General features: G+C 36.0%; 1 protein-coding gene across 4 annotated transcripts in view; it reads right to left on the bottom strand.

Annotated features, from left to right (window-relative positions):
• Positions 1-13,456, bottom strand: part of KIDINS220 (kinase D interacting substrate 220) — a 102,253-nt gene that overhangs the window by 36,286 nt on the left and 52,511 nt on the right. For all 4 annotated transcript variants that reach the window (XM_057740596.1, XM_057740598.1, XM_057740599.1 and 1 more), the window contains one exon: positions 11,547-11,709. In XM_057740596.1, the coding sequence (XP_057596579.1) occupies positions 11,547-11,709 (163 nt within the window). The remainder of the gene's footprint in view (positions 1-11,546; positions 11,710-13,456) is intronic.

Genomic DNA, 13,456 nt, shown 5'->3' with positions numbered 1-13,456 from the left:
AAACCTCTGCTGAAAAAATATTTTCAGGAAAAAATTGATCTCTAATGGTATATTTAATTTTTTGACAAATTTAAATCCTTCAATAATCATATTTGTTTTCTTATGTTTTTTATGCATTAAAAAAACATGTTTTTTTTAATGCATAATATTCTTACTTTGCTATAAAATAAACTATAAACCTGCACAGGTAATGATATTTTTTTACATATTAAAACATATTTTAGAAAAACTGATTTTTTTAATATAATACTGTTTTCAAATAGCCTTAGTTAACATATTTCAGTTTTTCATGTTACAGCTAGAAACACACAACTCTGAAACATTTAAAATTCCTTCTTTGTTCCATATTAGCATAAAATACTGAAAACAGCATTATGAGTTTAAATGAGAAAATATTTTAAAAACCAATTTTATCCTATTGAAAGCAAAAGAAAAGCTACTGAAAAAGCTACCAAGAAAAAAATTATACCACTTAGTGTACATAAAAATCGTATAAAAGCTAAAACACACAGATGTACCAGCTGTTTAAGTGCTAAGTATCACAACGGATTTTTTTTAAGTTTTCCATACAAACCCTACTGCAGTTAGTAGTCACAAACAGAACTAAGTAAAAGCACTGATTTGGGGTTTTACATAAGTTGGTAAGAAGTTTGTGTTTTTTAACGGAGAAGATAAATTCCATCGTCTAAAAAAATGTCTATCTGCTATAACATTCCCACTGATGCACAGTGGATGATTCTAAGTATTCATTTGAAAATGAATAAATTATATACGGAAAGAAAAGTAAAATTAGCCTCGTTCTGCATCTCTAATATCTCAGACCCACTGTCTAGCTCTGTAGTCACAGACAGCCTCCTGGCTTCCAGAAACAGGCCTGGGGAAGCTCCAGCAGCTACAGCTGTGTGATCTTAGGTAACTCCCACGCTTTGCCTCCCAGAGTTATGAGTATTAAATGAAATAATCTAGGTAAATCCAATGTGTGGCATATATTGAGGGCTGAAGTAATACTAGCTAGTGCTTTTATTAGCATGTGCCCAGCACGTAATAAACTATAATTATTTATTTAATGAATGAACACAATCAAAATGTTTAGCACAACAAAAACAGAGTCCAGCTAAGTCAAAGCACCTTTTTAAGCAATACTGAAAGAGCCTGTATATAAACACTGAAGTGGGGGGGAACCTGTCTAAAAGTGTGCCGATGTGAAGCAACTCCAAATTGCAGCATTCATAAAATGATTACGAATGTAAGAAACCTTAGAAATGCAGCTGAACTCACCGTTATAGGGAAATGCCTATGAAAACACTGCTTTGATTTTACCACCACCCGACAAAAGGCAAAACCTTCTAGGTGTTGGCTGAAATATGTAATCACCATTCAATCTTTGTGTACTGAGAACTTTCTATGTGCCTTACCCAGGGGTCTACTGGTATTAATGACAAAGGAAAATGTTAACCCATGTTTAGAACCAAAGAAGGATGCGTCTGTATGGACAGTATTCTTTTCAAGATAAAATGTGGTTTCTCATTTACCACCTCTCCCCAATCCATGCTTTCTTCAATGCAAATGTCATCATCATATTTCTTTATTCTTTCAAGAATAGCCACTACTGCCTACTCTATGCCAAGAATGTCTAGAAACACGGCATTCAGCAAGGTTTAAGGAAGTTACATTTCATGGAGTTAATAGTCTAGTTCAGGAAACAGATATTAAAGAAATAGCACTGTAAACATTTATAAAAGGTAACTATGGTAAGTATTATGAAGTCTATAATCAACACATCTAATGAAATCTTGGAGACTGGGATATGCCTGGTTACAAAAGGCTTCCTGAGGTAGTGACATTTAAGGTGAGACCAGAATAAGGTGGGAGAGGGGAAGATGGGCCAGAGAGAAATACAGGTGGAAAGGTACAAGGCAAGAGGAGGAAGGCATGAGACGGGGCTGGAAAGCCACGCGAAGATGGTTCAGAGCTCCAGATAAACATGACTTCTGTATTTAGAATGTTGACCAACTATTTCTCATGATCCTTAGAACCCAACTTGATCTGCAGTGACCATCGTTTCCATCTCACACTACCCATACATCAAATTCAATATTACTCTACAAGCAAGCAGAGTTGCTCTGTACACCTATCCGTTTTTGATGCTATGGGAACCACCTTTCACTCACTCTCAAGCAGGGGTTTAAATGTGGGGGAGCAGGGGCAGGACATGCAGTTGGCAAGTCCAAAGGAAAAAGGGCAACTGAAAAAAATGATCCAAAAAGTAGACTTATAAATCCATTGTTTTATTAGAAAATAAAGAACAAAATGATCTTAAGAAACACGAACCTATTACAACAGGAGAGACATGCCGGGAAGTCATGTAAGTTCTTGCAGATGTCTGGAGTAACTAAGGAGTTTCCCATCAGGACGCTGCAACGAGACCACAGATGTCGCTATCCCCTCCTCAGCCTTCCACATTCACCGGGTGCCACCATGAACCATTCTCTACCCCTCATTTCGTCTTTACTGTGTGATGGCCACCTACTTTCTCCACAACTTTTCATTTACACTAATTTTTCTACCCAGTTTCACTGTTCACTTCTTCCCAGCACAGGATTCTGAAATCACACTCCCTTAGGCCAACAGGAATCCCTAACACTGTTCCAAGTTACACTGATATGATATCATAGGTCCCTTAGAGCATTCAAGGTATGTGTGCAATTTTTTCAGGACCCTGCAGTGGATCCCCGTTTTACTCAGGGTAAAAACCGAAGTCCTCAAAATGGTCCTCCTAAAGCTCTCTGTGACCCACACCCCCGACCTCATCTCCCCCCAACAGAATTCCCTCTAGCGAGACAAGATCCCTTGTTGTTGCTGTTCCCCAAACATCCCAGGCACTCTCCGGCCTTAGGCCCTTCGTCCAAACTGTTCCCTCTGCCTGAAAACACTTCCCTAGATCCCTCCTTGGCTAATTCGCTCCCCTCCTTCAAGCCTTTGCTCAGCACTTCCCTCCTCCACGAGGCCTGACCTGAGCCTCTTGAGCAGTGTGGACCCTGTACCACTCCTCCTCTCCCTAACTCTGCTCTGCTTCTTAATTTTTTCCATAGCACTTGTCACATTTCAACATGCTGTAGGGTATGTATTACAGAGACTGTCTGTCACCACACGTCCCTGCTAGAGTGATAAGCTCCTCAGCGTAGGGATCTGTGTCTGCTTTGGTCAAGGACACATCCACACTCCTACAGTGGCGCCTGGTCCACAATGGGGGCTCAATAACCATATCCTGAATAAATGAACGAATTCTAAGCTCTCTCCCATTAATTTCTCTCACACCTTTGGATGTTTCTATGAGTCTGGTAGCAACAATAAAGAAGTAGCAAAATACACAGATAAACTCAAAAACCAGTCAAACATGTCTAGTTTTCATGTTTCATTTTTTTTTTCTCCAAACAACAAAAGTAGGCATGATTTGCAGGTGTATCGAAATAAACTAAAAAATTCTGCCCTTCACCTTTATTTACCTTTAGGAACCTGAATTTTCCAATTAATTTCCACATAGACAATGAATAAAAATAAACACCAATGAAGACCCAATGAAGCCAAAAATAAAATAAATTTAAAAAATAAAAATAAATTTAAGAAAATAACACACAATCAGAAATGCATGTTTAACTGTCAACATTACACCTGTTTACGGCATCTTTGTTCATGGTTTGAAGACTCAATCTTCACATTAAACCTGGCAAATATACTGTTATTTATTTTATCCAGTTAAAATGTGATTTCTGTTTTAGACTATATTTTCTTTTTTTCAACACAAACCGGCTTAGTTTCCTTTCCTATATGGAGAATTACTTCATGATTTTGTAAAGAATTCAATCAAGTTTTCTTTTAAAAAGATAAAGATATTGATAAAGTATTGAACCCCTGAATACAGTATTTACATTATATATACATTAAGGGCAAGAGTGTTCTGGGGGGAAAAATGCACATAATAATTATACACAGGAAGTAATTTAATAATGGCTGAATGATGACAATACCAACACCTACAGAGAAGTCATATCATATCAAGAAGATAGAATTCCATTAAGATTCTCAACTATGTATTAACAAACACTAAAAGAGCACACATGAAACAGTACTGGGAGTAAGTATTTATAGTATCTCAAAACCTAAATTAAGAAAAAAATCATCAGTACAAAGAATGTACTTCGTCCTACAAAGGAGATAAGACAATTTCTTTGCACATCTAAACTAACTAGTGTCCGATTTTTTACGCTATTCAGAATAAATTCATGACTGAAGTCCACACGCAGAAGAAACAAGCCTGTGCATAATCTGGGCCACGTGAGGGGTGCCAGTCATGACCCCGACTTGAAGGAAAGAGGAAGGCAGTTAGTGAGAGCCAAGAGAGGCCTGAGATAACTAGATGTGATTAAACTAAGCTTATGAAAAGCTCTGGCTGAATATCAGGAAGGAATATCAGACAATATGATGATTTATTATGAAAAATGTCTTATGTACAGAAATACTATATACTTGAGTAATTTACAGATACTGAATTTAGGATAAATGTTACAAACTAGATGTCTATAGTGTCTAGTCAGCAAACAGCTATTTCAGTGAAATGGAAATGGCTACCGTTCTGAGGCTCTCTCAAAACTTCTTCAAGTACCAAAACAAAGTATGGCTTTCTCCTCATCACAGAACTAATTCTGACCACATCGTCCTGAGTAAAAGACTGGCTGAGCGGTGTCAAAACACAAATTTGAAACCTTATCTTCATGAAAACTATTTAAACTGATCTTTAAAAAACCTTTAACACTGCTTAAAGTGCTTACTGAAAAATACCAGAAATAAAGTTTTATACTAAAATATCTCAGTGGTGCCTAAAACTCTGTAATAAAAGTAGACAGAAAATCTTTATCTACAGTTTTTATTTTACTCCCTTTCTTCTTACTAAATGTATGTTAACCAAAAAAACCCTCAAATGATCTAGACAAAAGCTTTTAGCTCAACACATAATTGCAAGAAAATTACAATAATTGTACCAATTAAAATAATCTTGAATGAACAGTATGTCATCTTAATGTTCCAATGGTTTATAGAGGGATCTACTTAATTAGCTGAAATTGCTTTCCAGTGTTAGTATCAAATGTCATTTGTTAAAAGTTGAACAATTTAGAAAATAATTTAACAAAGCAATTTTACCAAACACCAAGAACCAACATTTTCTTTTTCAGCTGAATAAAGCAAGCAGATGTGTCATCAAATTGCTATAAAAATAAATGAGGCTTTTTATGGATTAAAAAAATTTTACTACTAGTGTTAAAAATACTATTTTCTGATTGTTTTCACCAAATCAGATTTCTTTAATAAAATAAATGAATATCAATTATATACTGCTGCTTTTTGTCAGCTGTAAATACAACTTTTTATTATTCAAATGACAAGCAACAGCATCAAAGGACTCAACTCTGCTTAACTACAAACAGTCATCTAAGTTGTTATAACATACTCCAATACATGATTTTTCAATATGTTGATCAAATTGTCTCCCTATAGTTTTTCATTCGAAATCATCTTAAATTATTTTAAGCCAATTCCTTGATGAATTCTCAAAGATTCTTACTACATTGTCTTCTTCTCTTCCTTAGACTAGCTACAAAACAGTCTTTCTAAGTATCTGCAGGCATATAGGACATAATTATTTCTTTAAAAAAAAAAAAAAAAGCACCTCAAAATCACCCTGAATCCAACCCATTCATGGATGGCATGCCTACCAAGAGCTGAAGTCTAAAATAAAAGATTAACTTAATGGCAAAACAAAGTTCTCATTACCTCATTATACCTCTAATATATACTGATAACAGTCTATATTTATTTGAACAAAATAAAATATTCCCCCCCACAAAAATTCACTCCATTCTACTGTTATTACATGATCAAAAATATCCCCTCAAAAAGCATTTCTTTGATCTACTGATACATGAATGAACAGGGTGAAAAACTACTCTTATCTTTAAACTATAGATGATATATGTTTTGTCTGTAAGATATATTTTAATCAACTAAAAATGTAAATTTTTGAAAGTTTCCTTGAACATTAAGAAGTCATATAAACTTGAGGCTCAAATGCTGGAAATTAAGGTGAAAGTTTTAAAAGGTCAAGTAATTGTCTATTAGCAAAGAACAGTAGTTCTAGCCTGAAAAGTTTGCTTTCGTCCAGAAAGCAATGTTTTAGCCTGATATTGATAAAAATTTGTTATTTTGCTAATTGTTTGAGCCACCACATTTTTACTTTTCTCTAGTTGTTTCAAATGTATATGTTTTACCTTCAATCAGAACATAAGTTCCTCAACACTTGAGTATTTAGGGACAAAATATATGCTGTATGTAATATATCCTCTACCAGTCAAAAAAAAAACCAGTGCGTGGGTGGGTGTGTGTGTGTGGGTGTGGATGGGTGGGGGTGTGTGTGTGTGAGTGAATGGAGTTCTGGGAGGTTCACGCTGAAGTAGTCAGGTGTGAGATACACTTTCAGATGGTTTGGCAAAGGAAAAGCGTATGTATGTGTGCTTGGCTATGTACATGTAAGTTCCTCAAGGGCACAAGATGCTTTGCACATTTGTCCCTCTGCGTACCCCACCTCCTCGGCCGGCCCCGGAACACGTATAAGCACAAAGGACAGCAGTCTAAGCCCTGATCCATAGTAAAAACTCACACTAAATACACATTAAATGAAGAAAATTAACTAGAATGGGTACACAAAAAGCAAGGGAAGCCATTAGGTCTCTGACACCTAACTTATTTTGGTTTCTTTAAGAAAAGAGGCAAGATTTCAGGAAGATAGGTTATATTCTAATGATAATATCTAAAATGAGACTGAGTTACTCCTCACCCTTTTTATATCTTTTGTCTTCCTGCCTCCATCCCAGCAAAAAAATTAACAAGAAAACTTCAAAACCATTACTTTCTAATTTAAAGTACTGCGAAGATGTTTCTATTAGTTTAACACCATGCAGAAGGAATAAGATAAATTTTCTGCCAAGAAATTAGACGTGGATTTTAATTTTTAAAAAATATATATGATTTCACCTGAATAAATCATAACCCAGGAGTTGCGGATTCTACTCATACTTGAGCTCATTGATGGGCTGCCCCTCCTACAGGATCTGAACCAGCTAACTTGACTTCTTGGCATTTGTAGACTGTGGTTTTTAAAACACGAATGAACACTGCACCTTCCGCACCCATTTGCTCCATGCCTTTCAGAGGGACTGGCTGATTCTGACATTAGAATCAATCAATCAATCAAATGTGGTTTGTGAGTCATCCTGCCACCATGAAACAAAATGGCAGGTTTTTTTTAAAAGCTTTCAACACAGCTACGTGTATTTACATAATGATTTTTGATTACATGTGGCATGTGTGCAAAGATTGCTAAATCACACAAGTACACTAAGGAGTACAGCTCTTAGATTCATTTAATGTAAACTATGTCCTTAACTAAAGATGTTAACATTAAAAAAAAAAAGTCTTAGCGCCTCAAAAAAAAAAAAAAAGACATTAACAAAGCAACATTTACTGTGGAGAACAAAAGGAATGGGGGAGAGGAAACAATTTCAGTAAGAACCAGGCACTTCTTATTTGTAACCCTCTCTTTTTATTTGCTCAAATCATAGCATTTATTATCCTATGTTATTATTGTTTACTATGTCTTTTCTACTGCTTTAAAATTTCTTCTCAACTCACAGAAAAGTTGAAAGAATAGAACAACCAACACCCAAGTACATCTCCCCTAGATCACAACTGTTACCATGTCTCAGCACACCTGCTATCTCCCTCCCCTGTATACACAGGCACATGTATACACACTCACGTAGCACATACATACACATACCTACACACACGTACACACTTCTCTTTTGCCAAACCAGCTTAAAGTATGTTTCACACCTAAATACTTCAGCATGAATCTCCCCAAAACACTCTTACCATACTTAAGGAAATTAAAATTAATTCAAAATTAATAAAAAACTGTTATTCCCCAATTGCCCACAAAACAGCCTTCAGAGCTCTGCTCTCCTTCTGATACAGACCCCAATCACAGCTCACATACTGCATTTTGGCTGTGGGATCGCTTCAGTCTCCCCCAGTGGCCTACATGGAATCTCAGCCAGTTGCCTTGTAGGATGTTCCACATCCCAGATTCATCTGGCTGTTACCTCATAATTAGAATCATAGTAGAACACTGTGGGCAACAGCACCACAGAGGTGATGTGGCACCACCTACTGCATGTTCTCTGGAGGCATGTGACGCTATGCATCCCATTAATGATGTCAGGCTTGGCTCTCTGATTTAAAATGTGGTGACAGCCAGATCTCTCCACCGTAAGGGCACTTCTTCTCTGTAATTATACGTAACCTGGGGAGTAGTATTTTGAGACCATGTGCACTTCCTGTTCCCCAACAACTTTCCCCCAGTGGTTTCTGCAACCACCAATGATCCCTGCTTGAAACAATTATCATACTGGGGATTAAAAAATGATCATTTTTCTAGTTCACTCATTCCTTCTACATTACCTGGCATTCTAAAACAAAGAATGATTCCTTTTCTTCCTCTCTTCAAAGTTGTACTGTGGACCCATGGATGTTTCTGTTTGCTTGTTTATATGTTATAATCCATTACTATCATTTTTCTTTGTGAGTCTCGAATGGGCCCAAGTTTGAAAGGTGCTCCTTCAGGCTGAGTCCTATGCCCCTCTGTGCAGACCCCACTGTCTTGGAACACATCCTTCCCTGATTTCTGGCACAACAATGCAGGCTTCCCTTGAGCTTTCCCTGCCTTAAACCTGGAATTAGCCTTTCTCCAAGAAGTCCTGATCAGAAACCAAGACCTAGCCGCCAGGTGTGCTCACAATTTAGGGGTATTTTTGCTCCCTTTTGGTGGACAACGCTAGGAAAAACCTCATTTTAAATTCTGAGTTACTATTTAATATCTCCAAATCCAATCTAATACCACAGTGCTCTTCTAATTTCTTCCATTCAATATTTGCATCACCCTTCTTCCATAGGGAAAACACGGGCTTCCAAAAAGATCTATTTATTCATTCATTTACTCTATCCTACGATACACTCAAAAGGATTTCAGGAGTATAACAGTACTATTATCAACAACAAACCTAGTAAGCTCAAGATTTCTTTGCAGTTAATTTTGTTCTCAGTATATTCAACTAAGAATAAAGAGTCAGGGAACTAAGTTCAAAGCTGTTTGAATTCATTTTTTTTTCTGTGTGGTTATATTATCAATTTCATATACCATTAGGACCATTTCTTTCTGTTTGTATTCAATATTAGGGTTAGCTTCTTTTCCATCCTTTTTCATTTCATTTTTTGAGTATGATATGAAAGGCAAACTATATAAAAAGGAGCATTCAGAGACATCTCATTCCCCATCTAAGCATTCTCTTTAGGTAAACTTTTTTATAAGTTTCTGGTTTACCCTTCCCCTGGGTTTGTTTTATGTTTTCACAAAAAATAACACATACCTACATATTTATCTCTATATGTTCTTATTCACCCTTCTTTCCTACACAAACAGAAGCATGTTATATATTCTATTGTACTTTGCATTTTTCACTTACTAATATAGCCTGAAAATTCCTTCATATCAAATCATAGGTTTTTCTCATTTTCTTCAGTTACAGAAGACTCTATCATGGTAGATGTACCATATTTACTCAACCACTGCTTCTATAAATGTGCACCTAAGTTATGCTATGACAGATAAGGTCACAATAAACAACCCTGTGTAAGCACTGTTTTACTATTGTGAAGGTATGTGTTCAGAGTACATCTCTACAGTGAGACTGTTGGATGGAAAAGCATGTATCTACTTGTTCACCATTCTATCTCCAGCATCAGCAGCAGGGCCCCCAAGTAGTAGACTCTTAATACATTTTTTTTGATTGAACTGAGTTATGAATTTTTTTTGAGAGCTTTAAAAACCTTTTGTTTATTTTTCACATCTCTCCTGCTTCTATCTCCTGAGGACACACACGTTCTTTCACCAATTCTCACCCTCTTCACAGAACATGCAGGGGACCCAGTGCTGGGAACGCTAAGCCCTTCAAATGTGAAAAACTGATTCATGTTTCTGTGCTCCTGAGACACAGGAAATTTCTAAGTATCATATTCAATTAAAGGAAGGTGAAGAGACTGAGTCCTGTTCTGTACCGAAACCAAAAACTGTGCTCCTCGAGCAAACATCATACAGCACCTGTGTTATGCTGCAAACATTGATTCATGAAAGAAAAAAATATTTTACCACACAACCTGAGGGAAAACCGATCATGTATCTCATAATAAAAAGACAATTTCTAACACATCAAAGAGCAGATGCAGTCAGTGACGCTGCATGACAGGCCCACAGTAGCTGTGAACAGCTGCCATCTACTGGACACCTCCCCACTACAGCCCACACGGTTTAATCAGATTTAACCCAGCACAAATTAAACAGCAAAGCCTACAAGAGCCCAAGTCTGCCAAATAACACAACTATCCTCTATTATTCTAAAATCAGTCATTCACCTAGAAAATATTAGATAAAATACACACATGAAAAATGGAGACTGGAAAATAATGAAAACCATATGCTTGACAATACACTAAGAAAAATTATTTGGAATCTTGAAAGTTGTAATATATAAACTCTAGACTGAATGGTTTGTTAGATTTAATATTTCATTTACACGTTCAAAATAATCGTTTCAATTATACCAAGTTTTATACAATTGTATAGTTTCCTTGTGTTATATTTTTTCTAAGAGATATTTTTATTTAGAGTTGTAATTGAAAACTTTATTCTGGTAAACAAAAAGGACTATAATTTTTTTAAGGATTATAATTTTATTTGTGAATTTGACAAGAAAGTGGTAACTCTTAAAACTTGACATAGTTGACATTTCACTAAGCCTTAACCATATGTCTTTCCAGAAAAAAGTCAATTTCTTTACCAGAGGTAGAGTTTAAAAAGTACCTCAAATGACTGACTGTAAAAGAACAATAAATTCCTTTATTGTTTAATGCAAAGAATGTTTTTCAGCCACTATACACAGTTCCCCAAATCCTCCAGATACAAAGCTGTGAAAATACCTGCACTAATGATTTGCAAAATGTAATCTCCTTAATATTATATAAAGACACTTACAAAAAAATAAAATGGAAATAATATTGTTTTAAGGTTTGCATTTTGTATATATGAATACATAAAGCTAACAGATAGGACTATTAATTAAACATTTTTTATCATATAGGTGACACTGAGAAAGGAAGAATATACCCAAATAAGCCATAAACTTTACATAATGCGATATACACCTGTGCCAATACAACTCCAAGTTATAATGGAATTAATGAGAATGATTAGGTGAACTCAGAACTCAACATTTTATACATATTAATTTGCATTCATTTAGCTTTATATGCGTTAACTTTTTCCAAAAAAGTCAACTCAATTTAAGATAAATTTAAATATAAAGAGGGCTGATAAGTACCTTTCATAGATGGTTTTTAACGTCATTTGATCTGGAACACCTTCAGTCTCTTCCAAATACAATATGAGCCATGAAGTTCGGTATGGCCACTGCTCCGTCAGGTTGATCCAGCTAGCAAGCCGGTCCCAGTTGAAACTTATCTGATTGGCTCTCAGTAATCGCCCTTTAAGGAACACAAAAACATTTTTAAATTAATAGGCATGTAATGTTACATTAAGCCAAACATTCTGTATATTCACAAATAATTCAACTTTGTTTTAAAATCTGCCATTTAATTTAAACTGCAAATTCAAACCTAGTATTTACATGGCTTCTATAATCCAAAGAGCTGTACGAGAAAGCTTCTAGGGCTTAAACCCAACTCCGTTTAATTCTAAAGTAATTCTTCTGTGATTTGTCACTGGTGCTATACACTGCTTTGGTGACATTAACGCAGGCAAAACTCGTTTAGGATGGAGTGTCAGACAGTCCCGACGCTGCCCACAATCACACAGCAGAACGCTGATGTGCCCATGATGGGCCCCCTCCTCCTAAGGACCTTGAACAAATCCAAATACGCTAGTACATTCCTGCTTTCTTATGGGTAAATGTGCAATCCCACATACTTTCATTTTTACCTACGAAGGGTGGCCTATGTAAGTAACCTATCAGGTGAATAATAATGCTTCTAAAATCTGTTTACATATATTTTTTTTTATTTTATTTTATTTTTTGGGGGGTACACCAAGTTCAATCATCTGTTTTTATACACATATCCCCGTATTCCCTCCCTTCCTTTGTTTACATATATTTTTAAAATCCTGTCTATCGCTGGGCTTTTCCTAGGACTCTAATTCAGTGTTCTACCACTGGCGATGCCTACATTAGGACAGCTGCAATCCTAGAACTCTCAGAACAGATGATTTCTTTCATTGCCTCATCAATTTTTCCTTGATTTCGCTGGGATTCTGAATCGCTGATACCATTGCTTTTTAGTTTTAAACACTGTCAGTTTCATTTCATCATTATCAACTTACTTTACATCTAGACTAACATATCTACTTGTTATGGTTCAAATATGAATCATCCCTTTCCTTACAACTAAGAGATGTAGATATGTAACTCCCCCATTCAATGCTTTCCATACCCTTAAACCCTCATTCCCTCCACATATCTGCTTTTATGTGCAAACCACATTATCACCACTGGATTCTTTTTTCCCTACAAAGTGGGATCTGGCCTGCTAAACCCTTGACAAGGTCGTTATCTTCAATCCAAGTGAGCTACAGTCACGTGCACTTGAGAGCTACAAAAACTCAATGGAATATCACACTGTATGGATATATGATACTAATGCTGGGGATAATATGCTGAACAAAGTAGATATGGTCCCAGCCTTCATGAAGCTTATACTCCAGTGGGGCAGACAAATAAATCAAACAAGAAACATGAAATGAATTAATCACAAATGTGATAAGAGGAGGAGATCTACTCTCAGTAGAGTATAAACAGGTTAACATAGAACTAAAAGTTTAAAAAACTAGGCAACTAGAAGCAAGGCATTAAAATGTGCTTGCAACATTGACAACATATTTCTTTAACTTTTAAAGGTGAAAACTGGCAAAAAAAACTTTTAAAACTGAATTGCAGACATAGGTTAAAACAGTATACGAACTAATTTTCATCCCATAACAATTAGGCTCGATCCCCCAAACATTAATTTAATAATAACTTGTGGGAAGGCAGTGAAGGCTTCAAATCTAACTACAGTTGCTTTATTGAGTTTTTAAAACTCACTCATTCAGTATGTTGGCTACTGATGACATAATGGAAGGCTTACTCCCCACCCTGAAAGAACTCGAGAGATGGACGGATAAGAAAACAATTACAATACTATGAGATGAGACTCTACAGAAGATACACACACACTG

Source organism: Hippopotamus amphibius, chromosome 7 (genome assembly GCF_030028045.1).
Source record: "Hippopotamus amphibius kiboko isolate mHipAmp2 chromosome 7, mHipAmp2.hap2, whole genome shotgun sequence".
Lineage (NCBI taxonomy): Eukaryota > Metazoa > Chordata > Mammalia > Artiodactyla > Hippopotamidae > Hippopotamus > Hippopotamus amphibius.
The sequence above is the reverse complement of the archived record's forward strand: the minus strand, read 5'-3'. Positions and strand labels throughout refer to the sequence as shown.